The sequence below is a fragment of the Pundamilia nyererei genome, unplaced genomic scaffold (assembly GCF_000239375.1).
Source record: "Pundamilia nyererei isolate P.nyererei 1_Seehausen unplaced genomic scaffold, PunNye1.0 scaffold00078, whole genome shotgun sequence".
Lineage (NCBI taxonomy): Eukaryota > Metazoa > Chordata > Actinopteri > Cichliformes > Cichlidae > Pundamilia > Pundamilia nyererei.
In genome coordinates this window covers 111050-129288 of record NW_005187479.1, presented here as the reverse complement: position 1 = coordinate 129288, position 18239 = coordinate 111050, and the positions used below count along the sequence as shown (strand labels likewise).

General features: G+C 42.3%; 1 protein-coding gene across 2 annotated transcripts; it reads right to left on the bottom strand.

The window, feature by feature from the left end:
* Positions 1 to 333: 333 nt before the first annotated feature.
* eea1 (early endosome antigen 1) lies at positions 334 to 18194 on the bottom strand. Of its 2 annotated transcripts, XM_013912025.1 has the most exons (30): positions 17995 to 18194; positions 14949 to 15026; positions 14712 to 14824; positions 14541 to 14595; positions 14389 to 14454; positions 14251 to 14281; positions 14072 to 14176; positions 13747 to 13868; positions 12150 to 12305; positions 11483 to 11497; positions 11117 to 11233; positions 9618 to 9956; positions 9047 to 9196; positions 8569 to 8688; positions 8087 to 8290; positions 7713 to 7913; positions 7458 to 7571; positions 7099 to 7254; positions 6845 to 6984; positions 6421 to 6751; positions 6246 to 6347; positions 5964 to 6158; positions 5620 to 5802; positions 5294 to 5479; positions 5088 to 5219; positions 4675 to 4860; positions 4350 to 4588; positions 3175 to 3295; positions 2960 to 3058; positions 334 to 2870 (listed from the first exon to the last, which is right to left on the bottom strand). In XM_013912025.1, the coding sequence occupies exons 1-30, from the start codon at positions 18016 to 18018 to the stop codon at positions 2748 to 2750; spliced, it is 4203 nt and encodes a 1400-aa protein (XP_013767479.1). In that variant the 5' UTR covers positions 18019 to 18194; the 3' UTR covers positions 334 to 2747. The 2 variants fall into 2 exon arrangements, with proteins under 2 accessions (XP_013767479.1, XP_013767480.1); XM_013912026.1 differs by lacking the exon at positions 11483 to 11497.
* Between the last annotated feature and the right edge of the window lie 45 nt (positions 18195 to 18239).

Here is an 18239-nt window from a genome sequence, read left to right as displayed (position 1 = left end):
GCCTGGAAGAGGAAGAATATTAATTATATTAGCAAAATATAAAGAAATGAGGGGTGGTTTCAGACTTTCTGTATTTTATCACAGCATGGATTCGATATTTGAGACAGCATGGAAGAACATCCAGAATTCATTTAAAAAACTACTTGATTAATCAGTGTAGTGGGAAATGTTCACTGAATGAACATCGGGTTCAGATGTGATTTGCTCTCTCAGTCATTTGCTGTTTGTTGGTGCTGTGTGCATTTCTCAAACTTCAGCGCTTTTAGAGGCTTCGAGAATCATTCCTGCAAAGCGACAAAAACATGACACGGTAAGATACAAACATACTGCAGGTTTTATTTTACGTTTGCCATGACAATTAGAAAAATCATCTGGTGCATGTGAACATAAATCACTTCCCTCATCCAGCTTCAGTGAGCCAAAGTCACGTCGACGCTGCTAAAGGCGAGCGGTGACGTGCAGGATGTTTGCGTGAAAACACACTTTCACAACCGCCAAATATGATGACTAAACAATGGAGAAACGTGTGAGCCACAGGCCAGTAAAGTCATCATGCATGATAAGTGAGAGCAACACAAAGCAAGCCACAATTCAGTGTCTTCACGTTTGTGGTGCCGTTTGGTAAAAATGAGTAAGACGCCGATGAATCCACACAGTTTCACCGTTATCATGTTTCTACACCCACGAGTGTTATATAGATTTTATTTTTCTCTTTCATTACAAACATTTACAAAGATGACAGCCTTAGTATTAATGAGCAGTTGAGTACAGCGGTGCTAGAAATGCCGAAGCCTGTATAAAGTCGGTGGTCCTATGTTTGTAGCTGAGCTCTCATACGGACAAGCCCAGAATACGATAAGGTGCAAATCATCTCTGTAGAGTTTCGGGTCTGTACACTATAATAGATCAGTCACAAAATCCCTCATCGAATGCAGGCAGAGATACAACATTTGTGATGTCTATCATTTAGAAATAGTGCTTTTCCTGGGCCAATCTGAGGTAGACATAACAAAACCACTGAAGCAAAAAGACTGGTGTTTTTGAAAGATGGCAACTGAGACAGACATTCTTTTGTAATGAGCATACAAGCATAAGAGCTAACGTAGTAAGTCTGAAGCAAGCTGCTTGTTACATCGTGACCTTCTCCAGTCTACTGACAACTGCACAAAAGATCTTACCAGGAGCGATCAACAATTATAAATTAAACAAAGCAGGAATCAACTTTGACATTGTCCTCAGCAGCAGACACGTTGGACAGAGAGCCGTCAGCAACCGCTGCTCCTGAAAGCAGCACCGAAGCCCCCAAGAGCAACATGCCGGAGAGAAGCTGAGATTCTGAGCAGCCGACATTCATACAGTGCATTTCAGCATACACAGCAGGCCTAACACTAAAATACACACTCTGTTACAGCAACTTCACACACACACACACACACACGCGCCTCCACAGTTATTGCTTGAAAGCAGAACACGCATACAAAAACACACAACTCCAGCCAGTAGGTCAGTGCTGCTGAGTGGAGACAAGCAGCAAGGAACAAAAAAAAGTTAACATGCAGGCACCTTTAAGTCTGCAGAAAGCACCACGATTTGAAGAAAATAACACGTTAAGAGTAATGTGGCACAGGACACAACAAAACAAAAACACGACTTCACGTAAAAAAAAAGCCTCTCAGATTGCCACATATGCCGTTTTCAAGATAAAAATATGCAACCCCGTGACTTAAAAATGACGACACGTCGAAAAATACTGATAAATGAAACAAAGTCAGGGCTTAGACCTCGGCTGTATTCCTGCTGCACACATTCTTTGGTCATGAATACATTAAATCCAACAGACTCACAAACGCTCTGCCGCACAAAGGAAACGCGCAGTAACTGATCCGAAGGTCTGTACAGAAACACGCTGGTGCACAAGTCTTTTGACGGAGGGTTTTTCTGATTTTTAAGATTAAAAATCCCTAGAAGGATGTTTAATCATTTCCACTGCACAGTGTTGTAGACAACTTATTTTTATAGATTGCTGAAATCCTGAACCCGACAGGGTTTCACAGCCTCGTTTTGCCAGCAACTAAGTGTGTGCGTGTTTTTTTTTTACACTTTGAGAGGTGACGTATACAAAAATGCAAGATTGCTTACGTTTTTAAGAGTTTTCTTGCAACAAAATTAGAACTCACATATCTTTGTGATGGGCCTGCTGCAGAGCTTTGTAGCGATAAAAAGCAAATACTAGTTAACTGCATTTACCTTTGCAGGGCAGATTACAACATCACTTTTACAATACTCACTTTTGCAGTGTCTTAACAAATATGATGCCAAACATTTCACAACGTATGCCTTATAACTTACTAGTGGGATACGAACTTAAAAGAAATGGTAGGTGTTTTGATTTTCACTGTCTCCGCTCTCTGGCAGTCCACAGGAGTAGCAAAGGCACAAAAACAGATACAGACAATCCCAACCAGTCCTACCCCGACCCATCGCACGGCTCCGGTGTTTCCTCAGCAAAAATCCTTTCCTCGTTACCCTCCACACCAGAGTCAGAGGTCACATTCAGGTGGGAGTCTTTGCACAGCGTCTGTCCTTTATAGTGCACATTAAAAATGACAAAGACATGCCTTCTTCTGCCCATTGGAATAGAAAGGGTAGGGTAGGGATGAAGGGAAGGGTAGGGTAGGGATGGGGGGAGGTAGGAGTGGGCGGGTAAGTAGGGTTAAAGAAATGAGAGGGGGGAAAACAAAAGAAAATCAGCCTTGGAGCTCCTCGAAGCATGTCTCACACACGCGTACTGGCTTTTTAGAGGATGGAGTGAGGGCGTTCCTTGACGAACACTCGGCACAGAAGATGTTTCCACAATGTCTGCAGTGGTGCTGGACATTCAGAGAGAAGAAGAGAGGCTCAGGGTAAGGAACGACTCAAACGTGCTCTCTTATGGGTTAAAAACAAAAATAATACCCACCTTCCTGACTGTGACGGTGAAGCCTTTCCCACAGGCCATGCAGTTCTGCACTTCATGATCCTCAGCCCACTTTCTGGTCAGACTCTGTGACTGTTTGATCTAAAAGGATCAACAGAAGCTGGCACAATCAGACAACGTCTAACTTTATCGCTATGATAAAGAGCCTCCTTTTTCATCATCTCATTATTTTAGAATTTCTGAGTTTTGGTGCTGACCTGAAGCGACTGGTTCTCTCTGCCGAGCTCCTGCATGGCAGCCGTCGTGTCATCCAGTTTCCTCCTTAGCTCCACCACTTTGGCCTGGAGCTTCTCGATCTCACCTTCACCCTTCACGCACCTGAAACACAACCGTAGAGTGACGTCATCTTATTTAATGGTTTAAGCTTCAAAATGCATTTCCTAAATGGGTAAGATGATTTCATTTGTTAGGAGGTGTGACAGTTTTTTATAACTACATCATCACATGAATATAAAACGCTTTTAAACATCATTTAAAGTTTTCTACTATAAGCTAAGTTTAGCATTCAGTTCCTGATGGGCCCAATTACATGTTTTCATTTGTAAGGTATCAGTGAAGCTCTGGTTTTGGCCACATCCACAGCCACGCAGCTGATCTGCTACCTGTCTGCTGCTCCAGCCTGTGGGTGGCTTGGGAGTGGAAATGGTTTAAGTGCAGAGACCAACCAAATCGAATTAACCATCTGCTGTGACGCCATGAGAAGGATTGTTTTTTTATTTACACTTTTTCTTAAAATAGCCTATTTTCATGGTTATGTTTCTTGGATATTATCTGCATCTTTTGGGGGGCATAATAAAACCTGCATTTTAGAAAGTGTGCCTGTGCCTGTACATCCTTGGTTGTTTGGCTCCTGACAGCTACTGAATTTTACTTGGAAATGAGGCGTATCAGCTTTTCATAGTGTGGAGTTTTATTCAGTCCAGCTCAACAATCTTTCTGTTGTTATAACTGCATTTTCACCCTGAAACTGATCTGTAGGCAATTTAACAAAGACAAGCTCTCGATGTATTAAAAAAAAAAACATTATAGAAAGTGGATATATTTCGACTTGCACCTGCTGGCTGATATTTATTTTGTTCATTATTTTTTTCCTTTTAGAGAATTTCCCACTTATTTTTGATTTGCTGTGCATAAAAAAACATTGAGCCAATTTAAACTTAGTTTAAAGAGTTTATAAAGCACTGAGGATGGTAACATATACAGTATTATTTCTTTTTTCTTGGAACTGAATATATGACCAATAAAATACTGTGAATAGTTCTAAATGCAGTGAATTTTCAAGGCGGTCAAGGATATTTCATACCTTTTCAGGGTTTATAGCATCTCTGCTAAGCAAAGTGTCAAAGGTCAAAGAGAAGTAATATCAATTCACCTTTCCAAAAGAGCCCGTCGCTCGTCCTGGTTGTTCTGCACGGTGGCCTCCAGCACAGCGATTTCTCCTCTCAGCTCATCCGTCTGTTTCTCGAGTTCGCCGACTCTCCGCTGGCTGCCCTGCCATTCCCTCTTCAACGTGGCCACGTTTTCATTCAGGGCTGTCACCTGCAAACCCATCTTAGCTTCTGCCTCCTCCCCACGTTTCACCTGCTCTTGCCATCTCTTCTTCTCTGCTGCCTTTTGATGGAAGAATTGACCGTGTCAGAGAAAGGAATAAGAAGGGAAGCGCCTAATACTGTATTTCTTGGGATTTGGGAGCCTACCAGCTGATCCTGAGCGTCCCCGATTTGGGCTAGGAGCTGCTCCTCCCTCTCACTCCTGCCATCCTTGGTGGTCTGGTGCTCCTTCTGCTCCTGCTTGAGAGCACCCTGTGCTGCCTCCACCTGAGCCTGCAGCTCAAGTTTCTGCTGGATCAACAGCTGTTTGGCTTCCTGCAATTCGCCAAGCTCCTGAGAAGACACAGTTATGGGCATCGAATTGGTCAAGTTTCAGTGACAAAAGAAGCAATAACTCATCTGTGATCTCTTCACAGCTATGATGTCAAATTGCTGGCTAGAATGCAGCCTTGCTGCATCCCTGACACACCAACATGAGAAATATCAGTATGAGATATATCAATATCTAATATCTTAAATCTTAAGACAAACACTGCTGCTTGTTAAGCAGCGTGACTGACCTTCTCGCTCTTCTCTGTCAGCGTTTTTAACTCTGAAGTCAGCCTGCTGTTGTTCTTCTCCAGGACACTCTTTGCTTTGTTCAGCTCCTCCACATTGCTCTTCTCCCTGTCCAGCTCCTCCTTAACTTGACCCTGAATCAGTTGGCACGGTTTAGATTAAATGAATTGATAACTGTGAACATTTAGGTGTTAATAGTTTCCCAGACCTTTTGCTTCTGCAACTCCTTCAGGGTTTGCTCCTTCTGTTGGAGCTTCTCGTCCCGTTTGGCAAGCTCCTGCTCCAGCGAGCTACGGGCTGATTTCAAGTCCTGGATCTGGGACTCTAAGCCTGACTGATGGGTTTGATTAGCAGCCAGCTCCTCCTGAGCCACGCTCAGTTTCTGCTCAGACGCCTGCACACAGAAGAAGTTTGAAAGTCACTTAGAATCACTCACTGCAAAATCCGTAAGTATAATTTAATACATTTCAATCTGAGACTGAGAATCACCTGAAGCTGCACTATAACAGCCTCGTCTCGCTTGCATTAATGTACCTTGAGATCCTGACGGAGGGCAGAAACCTCAGAGTCTTTTCCGTACACGTCAGACTGAAGCTTACTGATGTTTTCCTTGCTTTGCTCCAAGGCCTTCTGCAGCTCTGCTGTCCGGCTCTTCTCGGAGGTCAGCTCCTGGCCGAGCCCTGACACCTGTGCCCTCAGCTTATTTTCTTCTTGTGCCTGGAGATAACAGTTAAAGTAACAGACTGTGATGGATTGTCCACTGTTACAAAGCTCAACTCATTGAGAATGACTTGTTTCAGTATAGAAACACTGACCACAATGTTAATGAGGAGATGTACAACGCTTGTCTCTTTTCTTAGTTTAAAGACAGTACTTACTTTCTTGACACCAGCTTCCTTTAGCTCTGTCACTTGACCATTCAGTTTCTTAATCTCTTCTTCCAAAGATCCCTGGGTCATCTTCAGTTGCGTCCGCAGTTTTTCCAGCTCGTTCTCCTTTTCCCTCAGTGTCTCCTGAGTCTTTGTGTGCTGCTGTTCTAATGAGGTCAGCTGCACTTTCAGCTGCTTCTCTGACTGACAGTTTCAGAAACAACAGATGTTTATGTGTTGGATTTTAAAGTCTATAACATTTGATACTGCATTTTCTTTTTAGACGCTTACCTCTCTCATCTGCTCCAGCTGTTCTTTGGATTCCTTCATTGCCTTTGTGATGGACTCATTATTTTTCAGAAGCTCCTGTCTTGCTTTTTCATTAGACTTATCCTGGGGAGAGATGGAATCATGTGAGTAATTCTTTCCTAGAATTTCTTACAGGCTGCAGATTAACCAAACCTACCTTCTCTGCTATAGCTGATTTATGGTTCTTCCTCTCAGTGTCCAGTTGACTCTGACTCTCTTTCAGTGCCTTGTTAGCCTTTCCGAGACTCTCCTGAGTAGCTGCAAGCTCCTTTTGTTGAGCCTTTTTTTCCTCTTGTGCCTTTTGTAACTCTGCTGCCAGACTCTGAGTTTTTTTATCCAGCTCTGCATGCTGAGACTTTCCCTCCTGGGTCACCTTTTCCAGGTTTGCCTTCAAAGTAGCAATCCCCTGCTCGGATTGTGCTAGCTTCTGTTGGACATCACTCAAGGTACCTGCCTTTTTCTTTAATTCCTCCTGCAGACTTGTAGCACTTGGCAGAGGAAAGACAGGAGGTTATTCAATAAAACACAGAAAAATCAGTAAAATACAGTTACTCTGAAAACTAAAAAGCACAATCTCTCACCCTGCTTTCTCAGTCTCCAGCGAGCGTTGTAGCTCCTTGGCTTTCTTTTTAACTTCTGAACTTTCCTTCTGCAGCTGCTGCAGTTCCTGCTGCGCCTGATCCCGTGCAGCCTGCATCTCCCCTACCTGTGACTCCAATTTCTATTAGAATAAAAAACCACGTTAACTTATAAGAGAAATACATGGATGTACTTTCTAGGTGTTACATCATTCAGATCAAAAATAAATCTCTTAAACCGAGAACTCAACGCAGACCTTGCCGAGTCCCTCCAGCTGCTCTATCCGCTGCTCTGAGGCCAGTAGCTTGTCTTTGCATTCCTTCAGACTGCTTTCCAGTTGTGTGCACTGCTCTTGTCTCTCTTTGAGCCGTTGGCCATGATCCTCCAGGTTCTTCTGAACCTTATTCAGCTCCTACAAGGGACAGCAAGGCAGAGTGAAGGACAGCAGCAATAAAAGGTTGACAGAGGTGGAACAGACGAAAAAAAAGCACAAAGTCAAATGAAACTGTGAAAACTGTGTTTCACTGTTTCGGTCTTCAAAGGAAAGAAATATGGCACATTACAAAGGAAGCAGTAGCCAAATTTTAACACCAGTGGTACAGAGAGGAAGCTAACCTGCTGCTTGTCCTGTAGTGCATGTTGGGCAGACTCCAGGCTGTTCTCGAGGTTTGCTTTCTGTGCAGCCTTAGCTGCCTCTGCAGAGAGCAACAGCTCTGTCTTTGCCTTCAGCTGCAGAAAAACAATCTGTTATTCTCACTATTTAAACTAAAGACACAACGTAGTGTGCTTGGATCAGTTAAGCTGCACGTGCGCAACACACCTATATCAATATCAACACATTACAGTCAGACACGTTTATCAGAGGCTTACCTGAGTATCCAACTGGGCCACTTTCTCCTTGCTCTCCGTGAGCTGGGTGGTGAGTTCAGTGACTGAAGTCTCCAGGGTATGAGCTCGGTCCTGGGCCGAGCGGAGCAGAGTCTTCTGCTCCTGGACCTGCTTGTGTAGATTATCTTGTGCTTGCTTGTTGCTCTCTGATTGGTTCTTGAGCTTGTCTGTCAACTGCGTTACCTTTAAATCCCACACATGAAAAAAAGTTATAAACTCGGGGAATGACTAAGAGCTCAATGCTGGTCTTTCTATATGATGCAATGTTTGTTTTCCTTCTATACAACAGTAAAGGACATGAGGTGAGGCAATCTAGAAGAGTGTGTGTGTGTGTGTGTGTGTGTGTGTGTGCCCACTTGTTCTTGTAGTGCATGGTTTTTCTCTTTAAGCTGGTTAAGGACAGCTGTCTCTCCTTCCCCGGCCTGGATTTTGGCACACAGGTCCTCTCTCTCAGCTTCCAGCTGGCTCACTGTGTCTTTACTCTTCTGAAGCAGAGCTTCCAGGTTCTGTATCTTCTGGTCTTTATCTCCGATTTGACGCAACACCTGCTCCAGGTCATTCTAAATGACAAGACGAACAAGACTTTTGGTATTTTGTTCATTTTTTTAAAACTGTAAATCCTTTATCTCATTGGGGTTGTGATGTGATACACATGGAAAAATGTTGACTTGAGCTGAATCTTTCTGTAAATAAAATCTTATTCCATCATGATGAAATTAAATGTGATTTCAGTTAAATACTCAAATGAATAAATCTTAAACACAGCTGTCTTTTTATGCTTTGTGCTTACTGACGATATAATAAATGTCTGAGGTGAGAGGTTACAGAGGAGCCTTACCTGCGCCTCGCGGAGTTTGCCGTTGGTGTTTTGCTGCAGTGCCTGCAGCTCCTGGTGCTGCTGCTTGGCTTTCTCCAGCTGGTGCTGCAGGTCTGTGCTCTTACTGGCACTCTCCTTCAACTGAGGCAAAAACAAATGAGCATCATTACTAACTTTATTGCTTTCACACTGTTTTTGCCTATACACCTAACATCAGGTAAATTTGTTAACCATTTGTTAACCAATCCTCTAAATTATACACCACCTTTCTAACTCTTTCATCAAGATTTGTGTGTGGGCTTTTTTCTTTTGTTTTTTGGGGGGGTATTTTGTCCTGTCCATCACTGATTCCTTCCTGAATTTTAGTCAAATAAACAAATCAAAAGTATATTTGACTATTTTTCAGTGCACAAAACTCTATCTGCAGATATTCTGATGTTCGCTCTTTCCAATTCCCAATTTCCCTACAAGAATCATTAAAGCTCCAGCAGATGCCCACCTGTTCCTCTGCACGGGAGAGTTTGAGCTGCAGGTCGGCTGCTTGTTGCTCGCGGTCCTTGAGTTTCTCCCCCGACAGCTGCCTCTGTTCTTTCAATCGACCTTGCACCTCACCCAGCTGCCTCTCTGCCTCCAACAGTTTGGCATGCAGCTAGAAAAGCGCAGAGACGATAGTAAAGAGTAAAGTAGATAACAAAGGATGACAAAGTCCAAGAGCAAGAAATACCAGATATTTAGATGTGGAAAATCAACTCTACTGTGTTCGTTTTTTTTATTCATGTTTTTTGCTGCACTTTAAACCAATATTATGGTTTAAGTCTGTTTTTTTCACCCTCCCAGCCAAAATATTTGACATGATATTATGTGTATAACTAAAATGTAAGTAGTAAATTATATTCAGTGTATTTTTTTATACTAATTTGCAACAACGTTCATCTAAAAGCACTTCATGTTTTGAAGAGACGTTTTAGACAATATATGCAAAAGCACATTTTCAAGAGCCTCTGATGTTTTGTTCTCCAACTCTTTCTAACAACAGAAGCATTTGTGACTTCTTTGCCTGCCTGACTCACCTGACTGATCTCAGTCTGCTGCTGAGCACCTTGGCTTTCCTTTTCTTCCCGCTGCTGTTCCAGCTGTTTCCTCTCAACCTTTAACTCTGCATGCTTCACCTCTAGCTCTGTAATCTCACTCTTCAACTTTGCCACCTCCTCAGCCCTCTCTGAGACCTCCATCTGGGCTTTGTGCAGGGACGCCTCAGCCCCTGTGGCCCGAGCCTGCAGCTCTTGCACTTCTAATTCCCTTTCCCTCAGGCTTTCTTGGACTTCCTTCTTGGAAGCTTTCTCAGCCCCTAGATGCTCCTCCAGATCTTGATACTCCTTCTCCTTGCGTGCAAGCTTTTCAGACAGGCTCTGCAAGTATAACAGAAGACAACATCAGTCAGTTATGCGATCTATGCCAAGACATTTGGCCTTTATGGTGGTGAAGTTTTTCCATAAATTGAACAAAACTTGTGAATGACAAAACAAGAGCAAGCAAAAATGACTGCCTTGTGTTACTTCTTGGCAGTGAGCAGGGTCTTATTGAAAAAGACTGATAATGTTACAGCCGCTAATTAAGTCACAGCGGAACATGAACCATTTGTCTTTTCTAAATTAAAACCGTTAGCGTGATAGGAGTTGCACCACGTCATGAACACACCCCGCCCCGCACGACCTCATGTGATACGAGCAATGGAAAAGAACAGTGGCCTGTCAAGAGTCAAGAATAAAGTGAGGTATGCCATTTCTAGAGGATGGTTTACAACACAGAGCTGCACAGCACTTGCTCCGGCTGCAAACTTGGCAACAGGGCGACAAAGAAAATAATGTTGTTAATAGTGAAGCATGCCGCTAACTAGGAAGAGTGACAGGGGATCTGGATTTCACAGACATCCAAGAACCCTCGTTAGATTTTTGACCCCCACTCTGCATTTATGCATTTCCTTCCTTCTCCGTGTTTTCGCTTTTCTCCTCTCGCTCACCTCCTCCTGTCTCTCACCATCTGCTCAACCTTTTTTTTGCCCCTTTTTATTCTCATGAGATAAATATCTGTATCCGGTCTCGGGTGTCCTGTTGTTAGGAGAAGCACAGGGCAGTGGCAACGTGCTGGAGATCCACTTCTCTAATCCCCTTCTTACCAGAAGGCTGGAGGACTGCTGTTGAGAATTTAATCTCTGGCTACGTTTCCCCAGTTCCCGTTGCAGCAGTGCTGTTACCTGTGACTGCATTTCACCCCTGCAGTGCAGCGCTGGTTTAATTATAGTGCCGCGTGTAAGTTTTGCCAACATATCTGGGCTGTCAAAGACAGTTGGTGACAGCAGGGTATTGTGATGAGACCTAATGCTGAGCAACAGAGGAAGGTTTACAGCAGCTGCTGAGACTGAGTAATGTTACTGTGGGAAAAAGTAAATCCTACACATTCTTGCAGTGCAACAGATGTAAAAGTAGACACGTTTGCACCTGTGCTTATTCGTCCAGAATAGCTACAACAGCTGTAGCTGTTTGGTTCTGGTGTGGTGAGCGTGTGTTACCTGACTTTGCTGCTGCAAGTTATTCAAATTGCTCTGCAACTCATGAATCTGTTGCGTGTAGACGGCTGCTTCCTGAGGACCCTTCTCCAGCTCTGCCTTCAGTTGGGATATGGTCATCTGCAGTCCAGTAAAAAGGACACGTTAGACTCTTTCTCAAAGACAAATGTATATTGAAGAAACAGAAGCAGCACTGTAAAGGACTGGCATAAAATAAAACACAGACTAGTAATGAACAGGCTTCACTTCCACAAAAGCTAATAAGTAAATAAAATAAATTCACAGACTAATAAAAGTAAAGAAACCTCAGACAAAAATGAAACAAAGCTCCAAAGAAATGAAACTAAATGTGGGGGCCAACTTGTTTACCTCCAGTTTACGAATCTTGAGTATTGTGAGTGTTGCGGAGGGGTGCAGTGTGTGAGAAGCAGAAGGAAGAAAGGGAAAAAGACAGAGGGACAAAAGTGAGTCACGAAACAACAGCAAGCAGCAGCACAGAGCTGCTGAGCTGAGAGAATAAAAATCTGAATATTTCACACAAACATGTGTTTAATATACTAAAACGACAGCGAGTTGGAGACAGCTGGCAAATTCCTAACAGCGCTCCTCGTCAACTATATCTGACAGCTATTATATAATTAAAACCCAGACCTCTAAATATTCTCAAAATCTGCTTTTTTCAGTGTGTAAAAAATATGAGTAGGTCTTTAAGATCATTTGCAGAAGGAGAGGTTCAGGGCCCGCGGCTGCCTGATAGAGCTCTAAAGATAGTCCTCTCCTTCTGGGAGAAAAATGCAGGAAATAGGGCTGAATTATTCACCATGCATTAATTAAAGGCTGAATTAGGCACAAAGCCCAAAGAACATCTGAACTTTTTCAGAACTTATTACAAAACTGTTTCTTGTCTTTGGTGAACTGTGAAAAGTAAGTCAAATTAGACTTTTTCAAATATTTACACAGACAATGAAAACAATCGTTTTTATGTGACTGTGACAGTCAAGAGCGTCAAACACAACAGGTGTTTCGGCGTTCTAACCTCTGAGGTAGTGTAATTAGCCTGCAGTTGCTCATAATGGTTTTTGAGGCGCTCTGACTCTTCCTCCCTCTCACGGGTCATGTTGTCCATCAGCGTTTGCACCTGGACCAGCTCCTTCTGCAGGACCTCGACATCCTCAACGCCCGGTCGCTGCAGCTAGGGGACAGAGAAAAAAAACACTATGTTTTAAAAAAAAAGAAAAAAGGACCGGGTCACAACAAGTCCAGCAAGAGACAAAAGCTATATGAAATTCACCAGGCGTGCACACTTTAAAATGCTTTTGAACAGCACCAGTACGATGTTCTGACTTCAGTAAATCCAAGAGTCTACAGCTCAGTGGTTTTAGGATTAAATTTACTGTTAGTTCCATTAGTGGATAGCTGATTTTAAATTGTCAATATGTGACTGAAGTGCAGCCATACATGCACATGCCATACCACTGTGCCCACCATGTTTGAGAGCAATTGTTTGCTTCACATCGTGACCTGTATCGCCCATCTCCAAACTTTTCTCTTCCCATCATTCAGTTTTCATCAGGCCGAAGATTTGTTTGGATTTTTTTAAGAGCAGTCTACTCCGGTCTTCCTGGTCCTGAGCGTAACCAGTGGTTTGCACCTTGTTGTAAACATTCTGCGTTTATACTCCTGAAGGCATCACTTGATTGTAGACTCTGACAATGATACTCCTACCTCCTCGAGAATGTTTTGACTTGGTTAGATGTTGCCAAGTTTTGGGTTTTTTTAAACTAAGGATGAATTTGCGATCATCAGCTTTAGCTATCTTCTGTGGTCTTTCAGGCACTTTGAGCTGGCTAGTGTGTTTCTTCTTTTCTTCTTAAGAATGTACCAGATTGTTGATTTGGTCACTTTTAAAAGTTTTACTCTCGCTCTAATGTTTTTATCTGGGTTTTTAAACCTAATTATAGCCTCCCTCACTTGCGCCAAAATCTCTATGGACCTGATATTGAGAGTTCGAATGAAAAGCTATCAAAGCTAAGATCAATGCCTGAAATCAACTCGAGATTCTTTACTTGCTTAGTTTGTCGTGGAATAATCAGAGAACCATGAAGCTGGTTATCAATTTTCCAGTTGTTCTGATCTTATGAAAATGGGGGAATATGAATAAAAATGGCCGTCATTTCTAAACAGGTAATGCAATTTTTTCATTAAGCCCTTTAAATTAAAGCTGTAAGTCTCACTTATATCACATATTGATAGTTTGATTTAAAATCCAACGAAATGATGTAGAGACACAAAAAAAGGACCTAGCTGCATTTTTGGGTGAAGCTTCCATAAACCAGTTGGAACACTTAACACCTGTTCAGGCCAGATGGCACAGGAATATGAGCATAATTGTACGTTTGAACCACACGACTCTATTGCTGAGGCCAGTTCACTTTTTTTGGTGATAAAAGTTTTTTAAGATTCCATTTTTCTCAACATGTCTTTGACAAATGTGTGGACAGGGCCTGTGTTGATCCTTCAGGAACACAGCTCAGAGTCAAACTGAAATCACTGTGGAGGTCAAACTCTAAAGAAAACATTTACTCGAGTGAACAGAATAAATAACAAAAGACACTTGGAGCGTGTTCTTGTACCAGCTCTGTTTGGAGTCGCTCGTTCTCCTCCTTCGCTTCCTGCAGTTGTTCGTTCAACTTGGCTAATCTCTGGTCAGCAGCCTCCCTGAGGCTTTTCTCCTCATCGTAACGGGACTTCAAATCTGTTGGATTCAGTGATGGAAAAAATGGGAAAAAAAAGAAAAAATTTAATCAGATTTATCCCGGAAAATACTCATTCCTTGAGGCTGGGTTGAAAAACGAAAAAATTCTGAATAAGGACAAATGGATTTGTAAAAGGAAAATAAATAAATGATGATGCAGACCCACAGACACAGGCCTCCCAGTTGTCCGGCCGAACACTAACCTACTATCTCTGTGGCCAGCTGGGCAGCCTTCTGCTCAAACAGGTCTTTCATCTGTTTGATGTTGAACTTCTCTGTCTCAGCTTCATTCAGCTTCCTTTCAAGTACTGAAAAACAGCATGACATATTAGCGACTGATGATCTGCTGTGTAGTTACACGTGCACTTTAAGGGTCCCCTACCTGAATCATCCGCGCTCATCTGCCCATCGTTCTGCGGATGTGAGCGAATGAGAGAAACACTGCATTAGCATCATGTTTTATATTCACAAAGTCATCTCTTCATTAAAACATGTTTTTTTTTTATCTTGAAGCATTTACCTGCTTCAGGTGTCCTTGGACTTTGTCTAACTCCTTTTTTAGCTCACCAGAGAACCATCTTTCCTCCTAACCATGAAAAACACACTCATAAATCAAGTTTGCAGAATCATTTACACCGCTCGCTAACAGGTACAGTTTAAACGCAGCTATACCTTGAGAGAAGTGTGCAGGTCCTGGACCTCCTGCCGCAGCATTGTGAGGTCTTCCCTAAAAGAGAAAAAAAAAATACCATGTTGATTAAAAAAAAACAAACACTAAATTAAACACTGCCACAAACGTACTGAGGTCAGTCTCTATGCTTTGATCAGAAACGCTAATCTCACCTAGTGGGGGCCACGTGAGCAGGGAGGTCTCCGGTATCATGGAACAGCTCATAGTGCTTGAACAGCTCCTCTGCAGAGTTGTGAGACTTCATGCACTGAGGACAGATGAAGCCCTGCACACAGAAGTATGCCATTAATGAAAACTGCTTCAGTTAAAAAAAACATAAAAACAGCAAAAACTAAAAGAAAAAACAAAAGTAGAAGTTCTCAGTTAAAAGCAAAGTGCATCCACATTACCTCAGATGTCTGATCGTGGTTAAGGTCGGTGCTGGGCTGCTCTGACTCTGCATTCTGAGACCCTCCCTTCCCGGGAGTCTGGTGAACAGAAAATAAGACTTTTATGTTGAAGCTCAATACCTCAACGCGACAAAATTAAAAGTCCATAACTTATAACATTGTGATCTATTGAAATCACATTGTTATAAGCATTAACAACACCATTTGTTTTAAGATTTAAAATATAACTGAGATGACTCGTGTTTCTCTTCATCTGTAATATTTATAGTAGTTAATAATCTCTGGCAAAGGCACATATCTGTCTATGTAAAGTCTGACATATTAAAGAACCTAAAGTCACATTTACCCATACATTCATTCAGTAAGTTCTTCTATGCACTTCTAAGCGAATTATCTTCATCAGTTCCACAGCCAAGCTAACATTCATGTCTTTTGAGTGTAGGAGGAACATGCAAACTCCACATAGAAAGGTCCAAGCCAACCAGGAGATACAAATCCTGAATTTTCTTACTGTGTAACAGTGCTTACCAGTGCATAACCTGACCATGTGGAACTAAAACACCCTACAGAGCCTGGATCTAGGATTGTGTTAAGGCACAGATCTGGAGCTTCGACACTTCTTCAAGGGAAGATTTTTAGAACGCCAAGAGTCATTCTAGCCCTAACTGCTAAGGCCAAACTAAGCTATTGGGCACCTGGGCTTCATGACAAAGAGGCAAGGCAGAGGCCTTTCTAGCAAGAGACACCTGAAAGCTGCCTGGAGTTACGAAAAGAAAGGACCTCGACTGTGAGAAACAACATCCACTAACCAAGCAGGAACTATTTGATCTCAATGCTAAGTGTCATGTCAGGAGCACACTTTGTAATCTGGCTAGGAAATATTTTTAAAATTTCCCCAAGACTGACTTTCCTTGTACAGTTCCTATCAGTGCTTCCAGCATTTCACATATATGACGCTATGGTGCTAGTGTGGCGATGCTTCGGTCACAGATTCAGTTTTAAAAGCAGCAATGATTTACCTAGACTATCTGCCTTTCCTGTGTTATTGCATATCAATAACTATTTGACATATGTGTTTACAAATTTTCTGTGACTTCATGAAATGTGCAAGGCTTTAGCCCACTGGCCTGAAAAACAAACACATTAGCTAGATGTTCCGCAGGTTTTCCATTCACAAAAAGGATTTATTGGTGCAGGTGACATGAATGAAAGAGGTCAAAATTAGTGTTTGTGCAAGTTGGGCATTCAGCAAAGACTGACCTAAGTTTGTTTAAAGGCTGGCAAAACACTTAAGGGTTGGGTTGCATTACGGAGCAACCTTTAACCCTAGTTCAACAAATAGTGTGTGTGTGTGTGTGTGTGTGTGTGTGTGTGTGTGTGTGTGTGTGTGTGTGTTATGTAATATTACTAGCCTCAAAAATAAATATACATACATTAAAAATATACAAAACTGTATTATACTACAGGCCTTCTTCAATAATAGCAACTGCATTACCAGTGGGATTATTATTGTACATTGTTTTGAAATGGACTGGAAATGCAATATTTGTCATCTTTTAAACTGCTGTTAAAACCTGTTGAAATCCTGTTAAGGTCGAGGGTGGTGTTGCAACTGTGATATGGCAAAGGTATAAAATGAACTGATATCAGTATCTTGTAGCCTGATAAGTATTTGAACCTATCAAATTACCTGAGTGTCTAATCACTCTGTAAATAAGGTGGTTCAAAAGCAACTTCTCTTATATAAAAAGGGGTGAGATGTGAGCTGTCTTCTCTAAACAGAGCATGTCTCCCTTTAGTCCTATTAACCCATAATAATAGCCAAAAGGTGGTGACGGTTACAAAGCTGCTACTTCTTATTTTGGCTGCTCCCTTTAGGACTTGCCATAGGGGATCATCTACCTTCATCTTACCCTATCCATATTATCCCCTCTGTTGCACCAACCCCCTGCATGTACTCAACATATCCAAACTATATCAGCCTTTCCTCTCTAACTTTGTCTCCAAACCACTCAACCTGGCCTTTTTGTCAGTCCCACTGTCTCTTATTACCATCTTATAATAGGACTTTTCAGTCTTCCTGCCATGCTTCTGTCCCAAATCAGCCCTGACACTTATCTCCACCTCTCTGTTCACGATCTCCAGGTGTTTAACCTCTTCTGCCTTCACAATTTCCCGTCCTTGCAGCTTCGCTGTTAATAATTACAAGGCTACAGATAATGTGTAAAAACACAGAACAAAACAGTACTAAGTGCTTTAAAAATGTACCGACCTAAATAAAAACGGAATGGGTAAAGATTTTTCTTATTAAATTGTGATCTAACTAATGTATACAAACTAACGCGAGGAGCGATGCCTTGTGGTAAATGTAGTCTTCTAAGAAGCTAGCCAAGTAGCTGACCTCTGCTCTTTACTCTCACAATTAACTTTAAAGACAAGCAGCCAGTTTAATTAACCCTGCCAGCATGAACAGTTTTGTGTTTACTTGGTTAAAACACGTGTTTCTACGTTGTGGTGAGCCAGGTGACAACACTTCCCAACACTAGTAGGTAGCTAACGTCACTGTTAGCATGTGACGAGAAGACGATGAATTAACCTACCTACCTACTCATGTAACATAGCTAGCTAACGGAAAGTACGAATAGAAACTGTGTCAATGACTAAATATATCAGCTTTTAAAGCTCTCCCATAATGGAATAACCCTTAAGAGGTATAAAATTTAAGTATATTATAATCCACAGACTAGTTTCATTCCTGTCCACTTTAGCATGCTCGTTTTATCCAAGCTAGCATTTAATGGTTAGCTGTGTCAGCCCAACGCAAGGAGCGCTCGATGTATTCACTCCGACCTGCAGGAACTTTTTCAGCCTACCAGTTCTCACTAGCTAAACGTAAACCCGCCCATCAGCAATACGTTTTGTATCAAAACATTCGTCTCCACCACGAAACCAGACATAGACAGGCCTGTGTCTTCTGAGGAAAACGTCTCCAGTTGCCTAAACAAAAATCGATCCCGATGATTGCTTTGTCCCCCGGATAGCTTACCATTTGCAGTATCCGTCTGAGCATAGCCTCGATTGTGTTTTGTCCCGTCAAGAAATCCTGACAGTTTTCAAAATGCCAAGTTTACGTCTGTGAACGGCGAACACCTGACCGGACTCAGGGAACAGCAGCGACGGATGGGCGGGTCATGGAGAGGATGGCTCAGCACCAGGAGGATACACAACCTGGTGATATTCAGGATTACATACAAGAGCCGTCATGCTCTGCAGCACTCAATAAAAATCTGT

Bases quoted from the DNA above. Each gene is read 5' to 3' on its own strand.
- eea1 (XM_013912025.1), bottom strand. From the start codon at position 18,018: ATGCTCAGACGGATACTGCAAATG. The intron at 12,306-13,746 runs GTACAAGAACAC...TCTGTCCCCTAG, and splicing joins AGCGACTCCAAACAGAGCTG to CTGCAGCGACCGGGCGTTGA. The intron at 6,348-6,420 runs GTAGGTTTGGTT...ATCTCTCCCCAG, and splicing joins AATCAGCTATAGCAGAGAAG to GATAAGTCTAATGAAAAAGC.